We start from the raw sequence: 18,002 nt of genomic DNA on the forward strand, positions 1-18,002 counted from the left end.
TCCTCGCCTCTCTTTAAGAGAGGATAGGAACGAATTTGTAAGATGGAAATAAGGATGAAAAAACATTCTCTAGTCCCGTCTCGTTCCATTACCACTTTAATTGGAATTCTAAATTCAAGCCTACATAGTTTTTCTTAAAAAAAAAAAAAAAAAGTCAAGCCAATAATTTTATCCTAAAAACCGCACAACTTTGCTCTCCAAGTTCTTAGATCATCTTCAATACATATGCCAGTAGAATATTTGCTACTAAAAAGTGTAAAAAGAGCATATTTGATGTGCTATTTTATTTTGTACTCCAATATGTGATCCTATGTCTACATTTTGTTGTTAAGCCTCAAAAGTTATAAAAATAAACTTTAATATTAAAATAATTTAAAAGTGACAATAGTATAATGATGAAAAGAAAAAATAAATGTATCAACTAATCACAATTAAATGTTAAATTTATCGTACACTAAACTTGATGGTAAAATTACCACTAAGTTTAGCATATGACAAATTTAACACGACAAATAATATTATATTAGAGAGTGTATTTATACTCAAATGCTATAGTTACTATTGACACTTTAATTATAGCAATGCATTAGAGATGCTCATAGACAAACAAACTCATATTATTATTGTTTGTCTCAAACTTTAATATCATTGTTTTTATTTTTGTTATATTTTTGTGCGATCCCTTATCAGGTCTATAGCATTTAAGAGTAAGATCTAACAGATTTTAGGTTGGCTAAGATCAACATTGAAAACACTTGTAAATTTAAACGTTAGAACTTGGAAACTTCCCTACTCAGCAGAAAAACGACATCTTTGTTTACAGGATATTATTCCACCAGTTCATAATTTTAAAATCCGTTACCGCCAATTATTTCGCACAAAGTAGTTGATTACCCGGGCCGGGTGATTAACCCGACCCGTTTATAGAGACCGTCGTCTTCGTAATAGTAGTCACTGTAGAGAGTTATCCACAACAGAACAACCCCACGTGTCTTTCCTTAAGCTGCTCTAGAAAACCTCAATCCCTCTTCTCCATTTTCCCCTGTAATTTTCTCGAGAAAATCGGATAGAAAATTTTCAGCTCAGAACAACACCAAGCTGCGGGAACTTCTGCTATATTTACTTCTCCTTCTGCTGTTTCTCTCAATCTCGAATTTATTCGGAGAAGTAGAACAAGGAAAGCAAAGATTTTTCCAAATGCTTAAACTCTCGTAATATTTCTCTGCAAATTTCCGTCAAAATCTTGAGTTAGAGAAAGCTCATGCGAGCGAAAACAGTGAAAAATGACACTCGCGGCGGCCTCAATGTCCATCCCCAGCGCTTCGCCTCTCCCGGCCACGCTCGTGAAACCGAGCCCTTTGCCTCACCGGCTGTCGTTTCTCACGAGGACGTCCGATTCGTTGGAGCAGAAGAGGTTTCTCTCCTCTGATCGCCGGAGAGAAAAGCTTCTAACTTTTCTCTCCGGCGAACGGAGGTCCTTCTCGGTGAGGGCGAAGCCGAAGGAAGTCATCCTCGGGAACCCGGCGGTGACGGTCGAGAAGGGGAAGTACAGCTACGACGTCGAAACCCTAATCAACAAGCTCAGCAGCCTCCCTCCCCGGGGAAGCATCGCGCGGTGCCTCGACATCTTCAAGAACAAGCTCTCGCTCAACGACTTCGCTCTGGTCTTCAAGGAGTTTGCGCAGCGCGGCGACTGGCAGAGATCGCTCAGGCTCTTCAAGTATATGCAGAGGCAGATTTGGTGTAAACCTAACGAGCATATCTACACAATCATGATCAGTTTGCTTGGCCGCGAAGGTTTGCTCGACAAGTCCGCCGAGATATTCGACGAAATGCCGAGCCAAGGCGTGGTACGTAGCGTTTTCTCTTACACTGCTTTGATCAATGCCTATGGTCGTAACGGTCAATACGAGACTTCACTTCAACTTCTTGATAGGATGAAGAAAGACAAGGTTTCTCCTAATATATTGACTTATAATACTGTGATTAATGCCTGTGCTAGAGGTGGTTTGGATTGGGAAGGATTGTTGGGTTTGTTTGCTGAAATGAGGCATGAAGGTATACAACCTGATCTAGTAACTTATAACACTTTGCTTGGGGCTTGTGCCAACAGAGGTTTAGGTGATGAGGCAGAGATGGTGTTTAGGACTATGAATGAGGGCGGGATAGTTCCTGATATAACCACTTATAGTTGTCTTGTTGAGACTTTTGGGAAGTTGGGTAAGCTTGAGAAAGTTTCCGAGTTGCTTAAGGAGATGGAATCCAGAGGGAATTTGCCCGATATAACGTCATATAATGTGTTGTTAGAGGCTTATGCAGAATCCGGGTCGATAAGTGAGGCGGTGGGTGTGTTTAGGCAGATGCAAACAGCAGGGTGCTTGCCAAATGCTAATACGTATAGTATTTTGTTAAATTTGTATGGGAAGCAGGGGAGGTATGAGGATGTTCGTGAGCTTTTTCTTGAGATGAAAGTAAGCAATACGGAGCCGGATGCAGCTACTTATAACATTCTCATCCAGGTGTTTGGTGAAGGTGGGTACTTTAAGGAGGTGGTTACTTTGTTTCATGATATGGTGGAAGAGAATGTAGAGCCGAATATGGAGACATATGAGGGGTTAATAATTGCTTGCGGGAAGGGGGGGCTCCATGGGGATGCCAAGATCATTTTAAATCACATGAATGAGAAAGGGATAGTGCCGAGTTCAAAAGTTTATACGGGGGTCATTGAAGCCTATGGGCAAGCTGCATTGTATGAAGAAGCTCTTGTTGCCTTCAACACAATGAATGAAGTGGGAAGCAGGCCATCTGTCGAAACTTACAACTCTCTCATTCATGCATTTTCACGAGGTGGACTTTACAAGGAGGCTGAAGCAATACTCCAGAGAATGGGTAATTCTGCTGTTGCAAGGAATGTCGACTTGTTCAATAGTCTTATTGAGGCTTTTAGGCAAGGGGGTCAGATCGAAGAAGCTGTAAAGGCATATATTGAAATGGGAAAGTCAAGATGCGATCCAGATGAGCGGACACTTGAGGCACTCTTGAGTGTCTACTGCTTTGCAGGTCTTGTTGATGAGTGTGAGGAGCACTTCAAAGAGATAAAAGCTTCAGGAATATTGCCTAGTGTCATGTGCTATTGCACGATGCTTGCTGTATATGCAAGATGTGACAGGTAAGTATCTAATAAAAATTATTCTATAGTTTTTGTTGCTTAAAGGTAAAGGAATATTAGAATCCCACATTAACCGGAGATATTGGCATGATCCACTTAATAAAGTGAGGGCAATCCTCCCTTAGCAAGCCAATTTTGCTAGGTTGAGTTAGGCCTAATATCCTTTGATTTCTGTAAAATGGTATCAGAGCAGGCCCAGTTTTGCAATGTTGGGTCCCCCAATATCGACTTATTCGCAGCGGTTTGGCATTGTCCACGCTGTGCGTGAGGGGGCGTATTAGAATCCCACATTGGCTGGAGATATTGGTATGATCCACTTAATAAGGTGAGGGCAATCCTCCCCTAACAAGCCGGTTTGCTAGTTTAGCAAAATAATAATATATAGTAATTGCATTCCGTGTATGATCTAGTTCCATTTATTAGCTGTTGTCTACAGGTGTTGCTACGTACAATTTGAACAAGTTTAAAGAGACTACTAAAATAGCTTGAAATATGCATCTTCTCTATCTTTGGAAAAAATAGGGGAATATATATCACTGTGTACGCTGGAGGTTGTCTTTTTTTTTTTTATACTACACAGGATCGATCGCACCCTTCCCCAAACCTTATTCTACCCAAACCCCCCGGTGCCACTAGATAGGTGGCACCGTGTGAGGTAGAGTTGTGGATAATTATACGGGAAGTTGAGAGGTCAAGACATGCGACGAATGTTATGGAACTTTTTCCTGCAGGTGTTGAGATAGTTTATCGTTTATCCTTGAAGATGTGTATCAATATCATGTAGAAAAACAATTGGCCGGAAAGCGTGCAAGACAAACCTCTGGAGCCTTTAATGTAGACTGAGTCACTGAGTTAACCTTCCTTTTCATGTAGCAATGGTTGTTTTCTTGGGGATGTTTTATATAACTCTTAAATGCGTTCCAAACGATGTGGATGTCAGAAATTATTGATTTTTGGATTTTTGCATTTGTTACAGAATGTAGTTTTTATGATGTTTTTCTGATTTCGTGCTTCTTTTTTTTTTTTTGATAAGCAGAATTTGACAAATTTGATATAGTCAGCTAAACACTCAAGACTCTTGTTTCCAGGTGGGATGACGCCTTTAAGTTACTGGATGAGATGCTTAAGAATAAGGCTTCAAATATTCATCAAGTGATTGCCCAGATGATTAAGGGAGATTATGATGATGGTACTAACTGGCAGATGGTGGAGTATGTCTTTGACAAACTGAATTCTGAAGGATGTGGACTGGGAATAAGGTTCTATAATACACTTTTAGAAGCGCTTTGGTGGATGGGTCAGAAAGAACGAGCTGTGCGAGTGCTAAATGAAGCAACAAAGCGGGGACTCTTTCCAGAACTTTTCCGCAGAAATAAGCTTGTTTGGTCTATTGACGTGCACAGGTATTAAGAGAACTTTTCTCTTCCAAGTAGTCTTATTTTCACTAAAGACCACGAAATGTTGATTTTATAACTGCATTGCAGGATGTGGGAAGGCGGTGCCTGTACAGCAATTTCAGTTTGGCTAAATGATATGTTTGGGATGTTCAAGAATGGGGACGATCTTCCTCATGTTGCAACTGTTGTTGTAGTGTAAGCTGTTTTCCTCTGTTTTCAATTTTTCAATTGCTCTTCTTTTTTTTTTTTTTTTTTTTTTTTTTTTAAGTGTAACCAAATCTGTTACCGCTCCAATGAGCTAATTGGCCAAGGGTTTGCAAGCTTTGCTAAGCTAGAATGGTTCCGGAAAGATACTTTATCTTTATTTGGACAAAGCCCTTAATCTCAATTCCTCGCGATTGGGACATTAAATACTCCTTTTTTATCTACTCCTATGAATTGATGGCACGGATTTTATGCTTTACCATCGTGACTGTTTTAACTGCCTCGATCCATTAGTCTGTAATGTTGCATGCTTGCAGCTTATGAGTTCAATACAATTATTGGCGTTTTCTTCTTTGTGGAGCATCTTTATTATGAGTATACAAAATTATTAATTGAAATTTGGACCTAGGAGAATATACACAGGGCCAGGCTTGAACTGGTTATAGGCTCATAGCGCAGCGAAACTTGATAATACTCGTTCATCCTAAGTTAGTTAAAGTATGATCCTTTTTAAACCTAGTCGCTATTTTATCTGTTGCCATTGATGTGAAAAGGTTCAAGTTTTGTTACGATATAAAGTTCTTCCGAGAAAGAAAAACTAGATTTGGGTGTTTCTAATATCTATTATAGTTGTATAGTTTTCGTACATGATGATAATATGCATAATTTTCAAATCCTTTCTCATTTGTTTTGTGTTATCAGACGGGGGAAAATGGAGAGAAGCCCAAGCGCACAGGAAACGCCCATTGCAAAGGCTTCATATTCATTTCTGCAGGAAAACATGTTCTCATCCTTTGGTTTCCCGACCTGGAACAAGGGCAGAATTGTCTGCCAGCGTTCTCAGCTTAAACAGGTTCTCTCTGGCATAGAATCATCATCAGAGAAATCCAAGAAGGATAAAATAATTACTTTAAGTAACTCCCCTGTTCCTGGAACCAAAATGCCTACCAATGTTATGCAGAGTTCGCGATACAATAATTCCAACTCCGACGCAGTAACTGGGACAAGAGCGGAGCTTTTGACAAGCACGGTTTAACCAATAGCGGAGGGCCCAAAATGTTCGCTTCCGCACATTTTTTTAAATCTCAAATGCAATGCCTGAGGACCATTCAACATTCTCCTATCTGATGTTTCCACTTGGTCAAACACGAACCTCAAAATTGATCGAACAAGCAAGACATTTCTTTCGAATTGTGCCTGCTTAAAGTCCAGCTTGCCCCAGTCTAGCTGATTCAATGACGATACCGTTCTTGCCCCAGAATAGCAGTTAGGACAGTCCTCTGAGGAAGCGGATTGTAATTTTTGTAGCTTTAGATCATTCTTTTTTTTTTCTTCAAAATGTATATGTACATTACACTCTTCGCATTTTGATCTTTTTGGAAAGTTATTTGTGGCAGTTGTCCAAAATATACTGATTGTTCTACATGCTTTTACATGAAAAATCTACAAGGATCTTGACAAAAACAAAATTTTTCCTGTGGTCTTATCTGCTGCGGGATGTTCATTACCAAATAATTGATAGTCCACTATGATGTGTCTCGTCACCAGAATTCCCTGTAACGTTTTGTAGGTCTGCCACTAAAGAAATCTGTTTTTTGTAAATACATTTTGTGGAAATCCTGCAGATTGTTTATGTTTTTAACAGGTTGGAATTTTGTCAATCATTAATATGCTAATTACGCTTAGGAGGATATTTTTATACCTAATATTAAGAGAGAGAGGGATATATTAAGAATTATGTGGACTGAAATAGTTAAGAAAGACATTTTAAATCTAAGTCTTTAGAAAAATTTAATTTTGAACATAACTACGTGAAAAAGTGAAATTTATATAGTCGATTCCAATTAAGTTGGAATTAAGACTTCTTATTGTTATTGTATTGATATGCTAATTACTTCATGTGATCGATTGTAAGTTAAAGGAATATGCTTAGAATATATATATATATATATATGTATGTATGTATATTTATCAAATCAAATCAACTATTTTTCCCGAATTCTTCAGTAGCTGCTGGGCGTCACTATGTCGTTTGCCAATCAGCTAGTGGCAGCCATGCTTTGCTCCATTAAAGCTCTTGTCGGGGCATTTTTGATCTAGTTATCATATCACCACTTTAACAAAAGAAAGAAACAGAAGAAATAATTCGGCTGCTTTGGCCACTTAATGGAGTTCGAAAACAGAAGCTTTTTTTGCAGTCAACTTGTTAAGAGTAGTAGGGAAAAGCCCAAGAGCCATTATAAACTGTAAACTAATCATGCAGCAATAATACCCCCACAAAAAATTTAAACGTGTAAAACCTTCTAAAAGAAGATGAGTAAAACATTAATATAAAATTATAGAGAAAGAATCTCCATATGTAAAATGGCATGGATGTGTTCACCTACTTTACAGGCTTTCGGTGTGTTCTTTTGGTTATTTTAACTTAACAGACAACTATGCAGACAACTACACAAGATGAGAGAGAAAAGAGGGGGGGAAAAAAAGACATTGTTTTGATGGGCAAAACCGCAAAAAGTAACTTGGGGGAAAGTTAAATTCAAAAGGGAAGGTTGGATGAGCTCGTGAGCATATAAAATATGGATAATTGTAGGATAAGGAGGGAAAAAAAAAAAAAAAAAAGCCCTAATAGATGGGTGTAGTTCTAGACCCGTTAGATTTTTTTTTTTTTTTTTTTTTTTTTTTTTTTTTTTTTTTTCAAGTTCTGTTAAATAAATATGCTTTTGTGTCGATTTCGAACCGTGTAAGATTTTTCTCAAGTTCCACTAAGAAAAAGAACTTACCATAGAATGGTTCACGATGTGTTGTATTCTATAAAATTGAGAATTATAGGGTAAGGTATGAAAGAATATTCTATAAGTAGAGATTCTGATAGTGACAGTTTTTCATTTTTTTTTAGTGTTAAAATGTATATTGATATGATCTAGCGTTAAAAAACAAGCGTTACTGATAGAGATACATTATAGTAGGAAAGCTCCAAAATATGAAACTTACATTTTCAATTTTCTAGATAGGTTAAATAGCTCTTTCCTTTTATTACAGAAATGATGAAAGTTATTGACTTTATGAGGACAAGGTTATCGAAAGGTGGATAGTATTTGCATTTTAGTAGGTTTTTATAGTCAATAATTAGCTTTTAGATCTATCCATGAAGTTAAGGGGGACCATGAAGAAAGCAAAGAAGTAAAATTGATTACAAAGAAAACAAGAGGAAAACAAAGTGGTTACCCACAGAAATGAATTAAAAAAAAATGCAAATCATATGTATAATATTGTAATATATAGATATAGATATATATATATAATATTCATATGTAATAGAAATGTCATCAACGCACAACTACAGTTACTTCATGATCTTCATTGAATTCCAACCGCTAACCTCCTTGACAAAGTATTCAAGTTGCTGATCTCTAATAGCCCACTATTTTTCAACTAATTAAATTTAATTTTCCTTAAAATATGAGCACTACAGAGTATGCACGAATCTTGTCTGTTCTTTTTATTTTTTATTTTTTGAAAAAGATTAAACTAATGCATCAAATTATTATAATTTGGATTCGTTCAATGATGTTACATGGTTCGATCTCTCTCTCTTTTTGTTTGTTTTTTTTTTTGGGGGTTTTTTTTTTTGCCTTGCTTATGTGACATATGTACATTTTGTTTCCATACAATAATATTGTTACGTCTTTAAGAACTTAATTCTGTATATCACAAGTAAACCTTTATCATTTACTTTTAATAATTGTATCTGCTTTTATCTCAATATTATTCCACATTTTCGTTGCCTGAATCATCAATTATTTGGTAGCGTGATAAGGTTATATGCCGTCACGATAAAATCTAAGATTCAAATTAATCCTACTTTATTTGATCGATTAAATGAGCAATCTATTTCATCATTTCGTGAAGAATCTATATGAATGTGAGGTTCTTTAATTATTTGCCGAGAATGATCTAGAATTGCAACTAACTCCATATCTTAATTTCTAATAATTCTCACCGAAAAAAAGAAACGTGTTCATTTGTATGGATAAAGATGGCTTTACATTTTCTCTAATTATTTTCATGAAAAAATTGTGCTCATTGCATGAATAAGATGGCTTACATTTTTAACCCTCTGGGATATGTCCCTCCCGTTTTCTTTGAGACTAAGGAAAATGCTTGGAATATAAGCATCACAAAGATGCATAAGATTCATAGGATAAAGAAGCGGAAAAGAAAATATTGTCGGATCACATGCTCAAAAAACGCAAAATCCTTCACAAAAAGCAAGAAGGAGAGAGAGAGAGAGAGAGAGAGAGAGAGAGAGAGAAGGGGGTTGAACAGTAAAAAGGGAAAAGTGAAAGAAACCACGCATGTTGTCTAACACCATATATTAAAGTCAATTTTGATGGCCGAGTTTGAGACAATTTCTTCCATTGGAAGTGCATTCTTTGATGGGATCTCGCACTTGCATCATGAACTACTTTCAATTTTCTCGTACTCATACACGCAATATTTTTATTATTATTATTATTATAAAAAGACATAAACCAATACAAAATCTCCATGCAAAGAAATGGAATTAGAATTCAACATGGAATTAATCGAATATTCATCATGTAAGACACTAAAAAATATATCATGATTCTGTGTCCCACGTAGTCTGAAATAGTTGTGCAACAATTTCTTCTATTTGCAAAATATTCTCAAGCCCAATCAAAGTAGTAGTATACTGTATACATATACACACACACATATATGTATATATATTTAATACTTTTGCTATGGTCTTCCTCGTAACTTTCATATGAGATGTAAAATGATATTTATTTAACACAATAAATGTAACAATTACGTTGCAAAATGTAATACCAAAACATTTAGTTATCCAAAACTAGTGTTACACCTCTATATGGAAGTACCACAGGCAAATCTAAATGTATACATAGTAGATTACGAAAAAAGAAAAAAGGTAATTGCAGTCAAGATATTAATGTGAAGAAAGAAAAACAAAACAAAACAAAATGCGCGGTGGAGACAAATTACATATGATCTGATTCTCTCAAGCTGCAAGTGTTGGTACATATTGTCTTTTCATGGATCCAAAGAATCTAGACTCTCAAAAAAAAAAAAAAAAATCTTGATCCAATTATCTCTGCCGTTTTTCTTGAAAGCAAAGAGAATCCTTTTTGATATGGTGTTCCTAAGAGTATGTTTGGTACGATGGAGAGATGGAGGGAGGGAGAAAGACGGAAGAAGAGGCTCAATCTCTTAGGGGATATTTGGTTAGAGGATTCAAACTATGATTTGAATCATGGTTCATGGTTCGTTACAGTGTTTTCTCTCACAAAAAATACACGTAAATCAAAAATAATTCTAATCACATGATTTTAATTCATGAACCAAACGTCTCCTTAGTTGGAGGGAGATGAGGAAGGAGACTCTATCCATCTGGGCTCACCAATTTACATCCTTCCACTAATGGAAGGATCTATGTGATCTTTACGTTAAAGATTTGAAAAAGCTATTTTATTCTTAAAAAGTTTAATATGAAATTAATAAAAAAGACAATATAGTAATTAAACAAACATTTATTAATCAAATCTTTTAACTTTCTATCTCTTTTACCGAACAACATAAACCATTACCATAATCCTTTTCACTTCTCACACAGAGAGAGAGAGAGAGAGAGAGAGAGAGAGAGAGAGAGAGAGAGAGAGAGAGAGAGAGAGAGAGAATTATGATTAAGAAAAGGGTTGTATCCTTAAGAGTTTGAGCTAGTGCGGGACCAAACTTTTGTGTGTGCTTGATAAAAAAGGTTAAAAATGACTGAAGGATAGAGAAGTTCAAAGCCATGTGGTGGAACCCCACAAAACCTTATCTTGGTTTTATCTTTGCAGAAGGCAACATCCCACCATTGAAGGGTGTATAATGCAAATTAGTAGTACGGACAGATTGGGGAAGATAACATTAAAAAAAAATATCTACTGCCTTTCTGTTTAGTGGCACAAAGCGAATATGCTTATAAGCTGATGGTACATATACGTGCACCTTTCTAATTATTTTACAAGGAAAAAGTTTCTAGTAAAATATGCGGTAAGACACAATTTAAAAGAATTTTTTCCGGTAGAGATTAGATTGAAAATGTATGTAAAATAAATAGTTACTTATGCAGAGATAGTTTATTTTTTTTTTTAAATCCTATCATAGAAACTCTCTATTTTAAAACAGTTAAGGGCTAAATTTTTACTAAATCCATTAAATTTTCATCTATTTTTAATCTGACATAATTTTAATGTGATGTAACAGTTGCTACAAATATGAATGAGTATATTATTCAATACCATAAACTTCTCTTTTTTTTTTACTGCATCGGTTCGTTTACTGGTATGATAACTTAAGAAGGCCTTTAGTAATTTAAGAACAAAGGAAAATTTTGTTTTTAAATCTGTTAATAACTTATTTGGTGATTAACTAATTACAACTTTTCTTTTTAATTAATTATCCACTTGTTATTTTTGCTGAGACAAGTTGTTTTGACTATATTCATCTTAACGGATAAAGAAATGTTGAAGATAGGATATTGTATTAGTTAATTGCTGATTTGCTTTCCTGTGCATGTGCTATGGTCTTGATCATTTTAATTTTTAAGGACAGCAGGAACTGGTCGTTGAGTGGGGTTCATAAGAACTTGTCTGTACTTTTTTTTTTTTTTTTTTTTTTCGGTTTTTTTTTTCATTTCTCTCAAATCTACGTACAAGTTCATGAGCATCCGAAGCTCTGTCCTATCTTTCCATAATATGAAATGGACGGATTGGCATTGTGCCCTTCACCCTTTTGAATCTTAACCCCTGGCCCTCAACAAAAAGTAGATAGAATTAGGGTTTTAGGAAATCGGCCTGCACTGAGGAAGCCAAATTAGGTGATACCTAATCGATAAACATTAGTCGACATTTTTTATGTCGATCAATTTACCGGTTAAATTGAACAACCTTGATCTAATTAGAACGGACAAAATACTAATAAATTGAGACGATCCTAACTAAGTAGTCGTCACTTAAACTCACTAAGCATGTAAATGCTTAAAATAATTAAAATTAATTATCCTGAATTAGTGATTTTTTTTTTGTACATGTATACATACTTAATGAAATATAAATCATAATAAAGTTTAACTTAATTAATATACTTATGAGTTTCCCAAAACTTAAGTTAGTTTAAGTCTCATTAACCATACCACATACACATAGATAAAAGTCATATCATAACAAAACATAGTATAGAATTTAATGCGAGCAGTATCCACTCCTCAATCAAGGTAAATTGGTACCAATACTTGACTTAAGAACCTTATAAGGAGAGAGGTCTTGGGTTCAAGTGTTGAGGGACGTGAAGAAATCCTTAAGGGCCGCTAGGAGCCCAGAAGAGATAACTCGTATGAGTAATGAGTATAAGACCCGGATATGCTGGGGTTCCGCAAGTTAAACCCAATAAGGGTTGAGGTGTTACACAAATTGCATCATATGATCCAATAAAATAATTTAGAGATCAATTTCCAAAAAAAAAAAAAAAAAAAAAAAAAATCTTACAAGTTAAAATGTTCTCCCATTCATGATCGTCTCTTGTAGTCGTGAATAATTCTTATACAAATTCATGTGAATATAGACATGATACGAATGGAAAATTCCATAATCCTGATAGCATGTCCTATACGTCATTATAAACGACATCGTTAATCCTTGTATAGGAATAATGAGGGCCGTTTTGTTATAAAGTAAATTCTCTGTCTCGTAATCAATAAGCTATATTTCAATTCCTTAGTTGTAGACCATGACTGAATAGCATTGTCATCTCTTAGGCTTGTCCTGATTTATATGATTGTTGCATATGGCCTAATTTTAAAGTCAAATGGAATGTCTAACATCTCTCTCCTTTGCTACCAAAGATAGCAAATTAGTTGTCATATTACCTAGTCAGACTTCATTATGATATTTTTCCACTATTTAGGAATATACTTTACCCAAATATGGTATAAAATACTACTATGAAGTGTACAACAACTAAATATAGACCTCTTAATTTTGTCACACAAACAGCCTCATAAATTCATATTTGATGTGGCAACTTTATTCCTTTGTAGGTAAATAATCTAGGCATATTATCAAATAATAATAATAATAATAATAGTAGGCCTATTATTGTCTTGACGATTAGACCAAGTCAATTATACATCTCATATAGGTTCCAACAACTCCAATTATCTGATTAGAAAAAAAAAAAAAAAAAAAAACTCCAATTATCTTCTTTCTCACCCAAGGGGGAAAAAAACCCCCTCCAATTATCTTCCCATTTTCTTTCTTTTTAAAATAATTTTCTTTCTTTCTTGCCGATGCTAAATTAGGCGAGGATATAAATAACATCCAATTTTAAAATCCAATATTGCCCCTCAATCCAATTAGATTTTTGTTAACTTCCTTTTTTTTTTTTGAAATCCTAATCTCAATAACAAAGTAAACTAAAGAGAAATCAATCATTTTGAAATCAGAAAAATAGATATGGGCTTGATTTTAATATTTTATTTTCGGAGAAATGTAAAGTATAATATTCTTTTGAACTGTAAAAATTAATAATTTTTTGGTTATTGCAACCTGTAATTTCTTCTTTTTTTTTTTCCTATTTTTATCTCCCTTCCTTAAAAAGCGACATCAACAAAATCCAACAAAAAATCCAATTTAATACTCGTGTATTAAAGATCGGGAAAGAAGATTTGATAACCATACAACGCGAAATGCAAAATGAGCCAGATAACCCAACCAGATAACGACACGTGTTTTCCGCAGACAAACGACTCTCTCTCGACTTTCCGTAACCTCCACCACCTATAAATATGCGTGCCATCCGTCTCTCTCTCTTTCTCTCTCTCTGTGTGACGCACGCGCGAGTTTCTCTTCTTCTTCTTCTCTCACCGCATCATCGGTTTCTCTCTCCGATCGTACGGCCTCGGAGATCTTCGATAGCCGATCGTCGATAGACCCGTTCATTCCGACGAAGATGTCGCTCACGTGCTCCTCAAAGAACGATCCTCCTGTCGCCCTCGCCGGAGGTGAAGATTCCGGCGTCGGGGAGTTCATGCTGTTCGGCGTTAGAGTGGTGGTGGATTCCATGAGGAAGAGTGTGAGTCTGAACAATCTCTCGCAGTACGAACAGCCTCAGGAGAGCGCCATTAACAACAGCCCTAACACTAACAACAACAATACCGGCAACGGCAAAGACGACGTCGCTCCGGGATATACCTCCGAGAACGACGTCGTTCACAACTCCGGCGGGAACCGCGAGCGCGAGCGCAGACGAGGTCAGAATCAGATCTTTAACGGAATATCGATTTAATTGGTGATTAAATTAATCAGAATAATGCGTTTTTATGATTTCTAAGGTCTTGCATGATTTTATTTTTATTTTTATTTTTTTGGGGGGAGAAGTTTGAGAAAAATCGTAGTTTATTATTATTATTATTATTTTTTATCTCTAAGTTTGTGGATTGACGATTAGGAATTCCATGGACGGAAGAAGAACACAAGCTGTTTCTGCTGGGACTCCAGAAGGTTGGGAAAGGCGATTGGAGAGGAATCTCTAGAAACTTCGTCAAGACTCGGACGCCGACGCAGGTCGCTAGCCACGCGCAGAAGTACTTTCTTCGCCGGAACAATCACAATCGCCGTCGCCGCAGATCTAGCCTCTTTGATATCACCACTGATACGGTGATAACCGCATCCGATTTTCCTTCTCTAATTTATTTTTCTTTAAACTTTATTAATTTGTTTCGTTCCTGAGAAAATGGGGGATACTTGAAGTAGTAAATTTGAAAGTCCTTTGTTTCTTTCTTTTCTTTTTTATTTTTTTTCCTCTAAAAAGGAAATTAAATCCGTATTAGACTTGTCTATTGAGGTCAACTTAGTGGGGGATTTTAGTTTTCTAAGGTCTAATAGTTTGATTTGAAACTTTGAAGTTTTTCTTTATCCTATTCTGAACTTAGAAAGATAACAAGATAATCTATTGCCTATATCTATTGCTTTGGCTAGTGTTATAGTTTTGCCTGTTCAGAAAATCTAGGAAAATAAGCCTGTTTGGTTGGAGGATTTATTTTCTGATTCGAATCATAGTTTATGGTTTGTTACAGTATTTTCTCTCACAAAAAATACACGTAAATTAAAAATAATTTTAATTTCATGGTTCTAATCTATGAACCAAACTAGCAGATCTAGACTCTAGAGCATCTAGCACTTTGGGTCTGTGTTATCAAAATGTTCAATTTTCTTTTTTTTTTCTGCATTTTCTCAATAACCAAAGAGAAAACACAAAAGAACAGAAATAGAACAAGAATAGTAATAAAACCAACTCATTCTGACAAGAGACAACCTTATTTTCTTCGCATTAGGTTGCGGCAATTCCAATGGAAGAAGACCAAGCGGTGCATCATCAGGAGAATGTCTCTCAGTCACATCCGCTGCCGCTGTCACCCGAACCTTGCAATCCCGGTGGCTTCTCTCTAGTGCCAACTTGTCCAGTGAGTACTGTCGGCTCTTCAGTATTACCAACCCCAGTTGAGAATCCAATGGAAAAGTTGACATTAGGACAGACAAATCCAGAGACTACTTCATCGCCTAAGCTCGTCCGTCCAATTGCTCTGCTCTCAATACCACATGGTACTGCTACAGCGGATCTTAGCCTGAATTTGAAGTCAGCAATCGATCCATCCGCTCTATCCCTCAAGCTATCATTGCCGTCCGATCCAAGGGAATCATCGTCGGCAAGGCACTCGGCTTTCCAGTCAATGTCAAGCTTCAACAATGGGGATAGCATCATCACTGTTGCTTAATAGTAAGTTAACGAGAAAGCGGGCTCGTAATCTGGAGTTAAAAATATGTTTATGCCAAAAATGACAATGGATTAGAAGAAGATGAAGAAAGACAAAGATAAAATTAATTAGGGTGACTTTGAATTCGATCCCTGTCGTTCGTTGTACAGACTCTTAAGATAATGTTTATGTCCCGTTCTTGTTGTTTTGTGGTATTTGATGTTAGATTCTCTACTGTTCCTTTTGCTGTTTATGTCAGTAGCTGATATAACTGAAAATAACAGGTGACCCTGTTCATTAATGGTGTGGTGGGTTCGCTCTGAAACTTACTAGTGGCTTCAATAGCTTTATGAGCAAAAAAATATCAAGTTTGGGATTTTGGTGGAGATTCCATTATTCTTTTTTCTTTGATGGGCGAGTTTATGATTAGCTTTTGGTTGTTTTATTAACATTAAGCTTGTTCATTTGCACTTAAATTCAAAAAAAATTTGAACTCAAATTACAATTTTATTCAAATTTTTATAAAATTTGAGTTTGAATTTAAATTTGAGGTTAAAATCTGAATTCAAGTTTTTCCTATAATTCAAGTTTCTAAACTCAAACTCATGTTAATGAACAGTATTTTTTTTATTCTTAAAAACGTCATAATTGTTTCGTTTTAATTTCGATTGAATTTTTTTTTCTACGCATTCACAACAAAGAGATGAATAAAATCTTACTCATATATTCTATTAAAATTTTCTATCTTTATTGAGTTTTTATTAAAATACTATCTAAATATAAATTCAAGTTTTGATCCATCTAAAAACAAATTCAAATAGATTTTTAATTTAAACAATGACTCAAAATGTGCACATCGAAACACAAACTCAAATTAGAGTTTCAACTTAAACCATTCTCAAATACACCTTAACTTAAATCAAGATTTGAATTAAGTCACCTTAACTCAAAAAATTACAAATGAACAAGCGCACATATATATATATATATATATATATATTGTTTAATACAAGAAATGTACGTTTATCTCTTTAGAGCTTGTATTGGTAATGGTTTGGCTCTTTGTTCCATTTTGGGTAAGGTGAAGTTGAATATTGGCTAGTGACGATGCTTTGCAAGTTATTGTTAGGTTTAAGAATTAAAGAACTGATTTTGGGTTGGGAAGGTCATAACATTACTAACAAAGTCTAGCCAAGAAAACCCACTATAGTGCACGAGTGTTTTAAATAATTATTTCCAGTTTCGGAAGTGGTGATATTCGGTTCCTTCAAGCTCGCGGTATTCTTTTTGTTTATTAGGCTTTTAATTAAGCTTTTGTGATACTTTTTTAATTAATTATAATTATTTCATTGTCAGTCATCGTCACCATCTCTCCCCGCGCAATTTTTAACTCCGAGGCAAAACTTGGGCCATTCAACAAAAATAAAAAAAGAAAATGATGTGCCATTTCTGAACTGGTCAATCGGATTGGGACCCCAATTGCACTTTAATATTCTGGTTTTCTTTCGTATGAATTCATTGTGGGTAAAGGGTGGTTTTAGACCATTTAATCTGAATTTTTGGTCATAAGAGGAATTACATTTAATCATATATATATATATTGTTTTTAAGGATATATGTGTGTACTTTGTATGTGTATTAGAAGCTTCCTCTGAATGTCACTTGAGTTAGACCTTACAGAGACTCACCAAGTCAATTTTCCTTTCCCTTTTTTTTTTTTTTTTTCCCCTTAATCTACTCTTTTCCCTCTTTCTCCAAGTAAAATATTGTAGTTGACACGAATTTTTGGCCCTATTCCAAATTTCATCTCAATCAATGGAACTGTTTTACAGTTTAATTAAGGGTCCGTTTAGTTCAAGGATTCGTGACATGGTTTGAATCATGATTCGTGACTCGCTATAGTATTTTCTCTCACAAAAAACACACATAAATCAAGAATAATTATGAATTATAATTCTAAATCCATCAACTAAACGTCCTCTAAGTAATTAATTAAAATCTCACGCAAAATATATTTTGTTTTAAGAGATTTCTACAGTAGAATCTTAAAAAATGAACTATTGATAGGTTTTTTTTAGCCTGTCATATATGAATAAGAAATTATACGTTTTGCACTTTTTAATTTTAATATGGTTTTAACATAATTTAACGGTCATAAATGTACATTATTGATAGGAGGTCCTACCATAAAAGGATTTTTTTTTTTTTTAAAGATCTAGTGCTAAATGATTTAGAACTCAAAAGTTTGCACCGGAGATTAGTTAAATTGATGACAAGTTATTGAATTCTAAAACAAATCTATAGCTATATAGTAGATTATCCCATCTCGTAGAAAAGCGAAAAGGAGTAAGTAGGAAACGAGAAGCAATGAAAATTTGACATAGTTTAAAGT

The 18,002-nt window shown here is 35.1% G+C and overlaps 2 protein-coding genes across 2 annotated transcripts; both read left to right on the plus strand.

Annotated features, from left to right (window-relative positions):
• The first annotated feature begins 994 nt into the window (after nucleotides 1-994).
• On the plus strand, nucleotides 995-6,261 carry LOC21392280 (pentatricopeptide repeat-containing protein At1g74850, chloroplastic). Its single transcript, XM_024167101.1, has 4 exons — nucleotides 995-3,169; nucleotides 4,258-4,572; nucleotides 4,654-4,761; nucleotides 5,473-6,261. The coding sequence occupies exons 1-4, from the start codon at nucleotides 1,284-1,286 to the stop codon at nucleotides 5,804-5,806; spliced, it is 2,643 nt and encodes an 880-aa protein (XP_024022869.1). The 5' UTR covers nucleotides 995-1,283; the 3' UTR covers nucleotides 5,807-6,261.
• A 7,420-nt stretch (nucleotides 6,262-13,681) lies between these two features.
• LOC21392281 (transcription factor MYB1R1) lies at nucleotides 13,682-16,006 on the plus strand. Its single transcript, XM_010089433.2, has 3 exons — nucleotides 13,682-14,107; nucleotides 14,305-14,513; nucleotides 15,191-16,006. The coding sequence occupies exons 1-3, from the start codon at nucleotides 13,807-13,809 to the stop codon at nucleotides 15,629-15,631; spliced, it is 951 nt and encodes a 316-aa protein (XP_010087735.1). The 5' UTR covers nucleotides 13,682-13,806; the 3' UTR covers nucleotides 15,632-16,006.
• Nucleotides 16,007-18,002: the final 1,996 nt, after the last annotated feature.

The sequence above is a fragment of the Morus notabilis genome, unplaced genomic scaffold, assembly GCF_000414095.1.
Source record: "Morus notabilis unplaced genomic scaffold, ASM41409v2 Scaffold1169, whole genome shotgun sequence".
Lineage (NCBI taxonomy): Eukaryota > Viridiplantae > Streptophyta > Magnoliopsida > Rosales > Moraceae > Morus > Morus notabilis.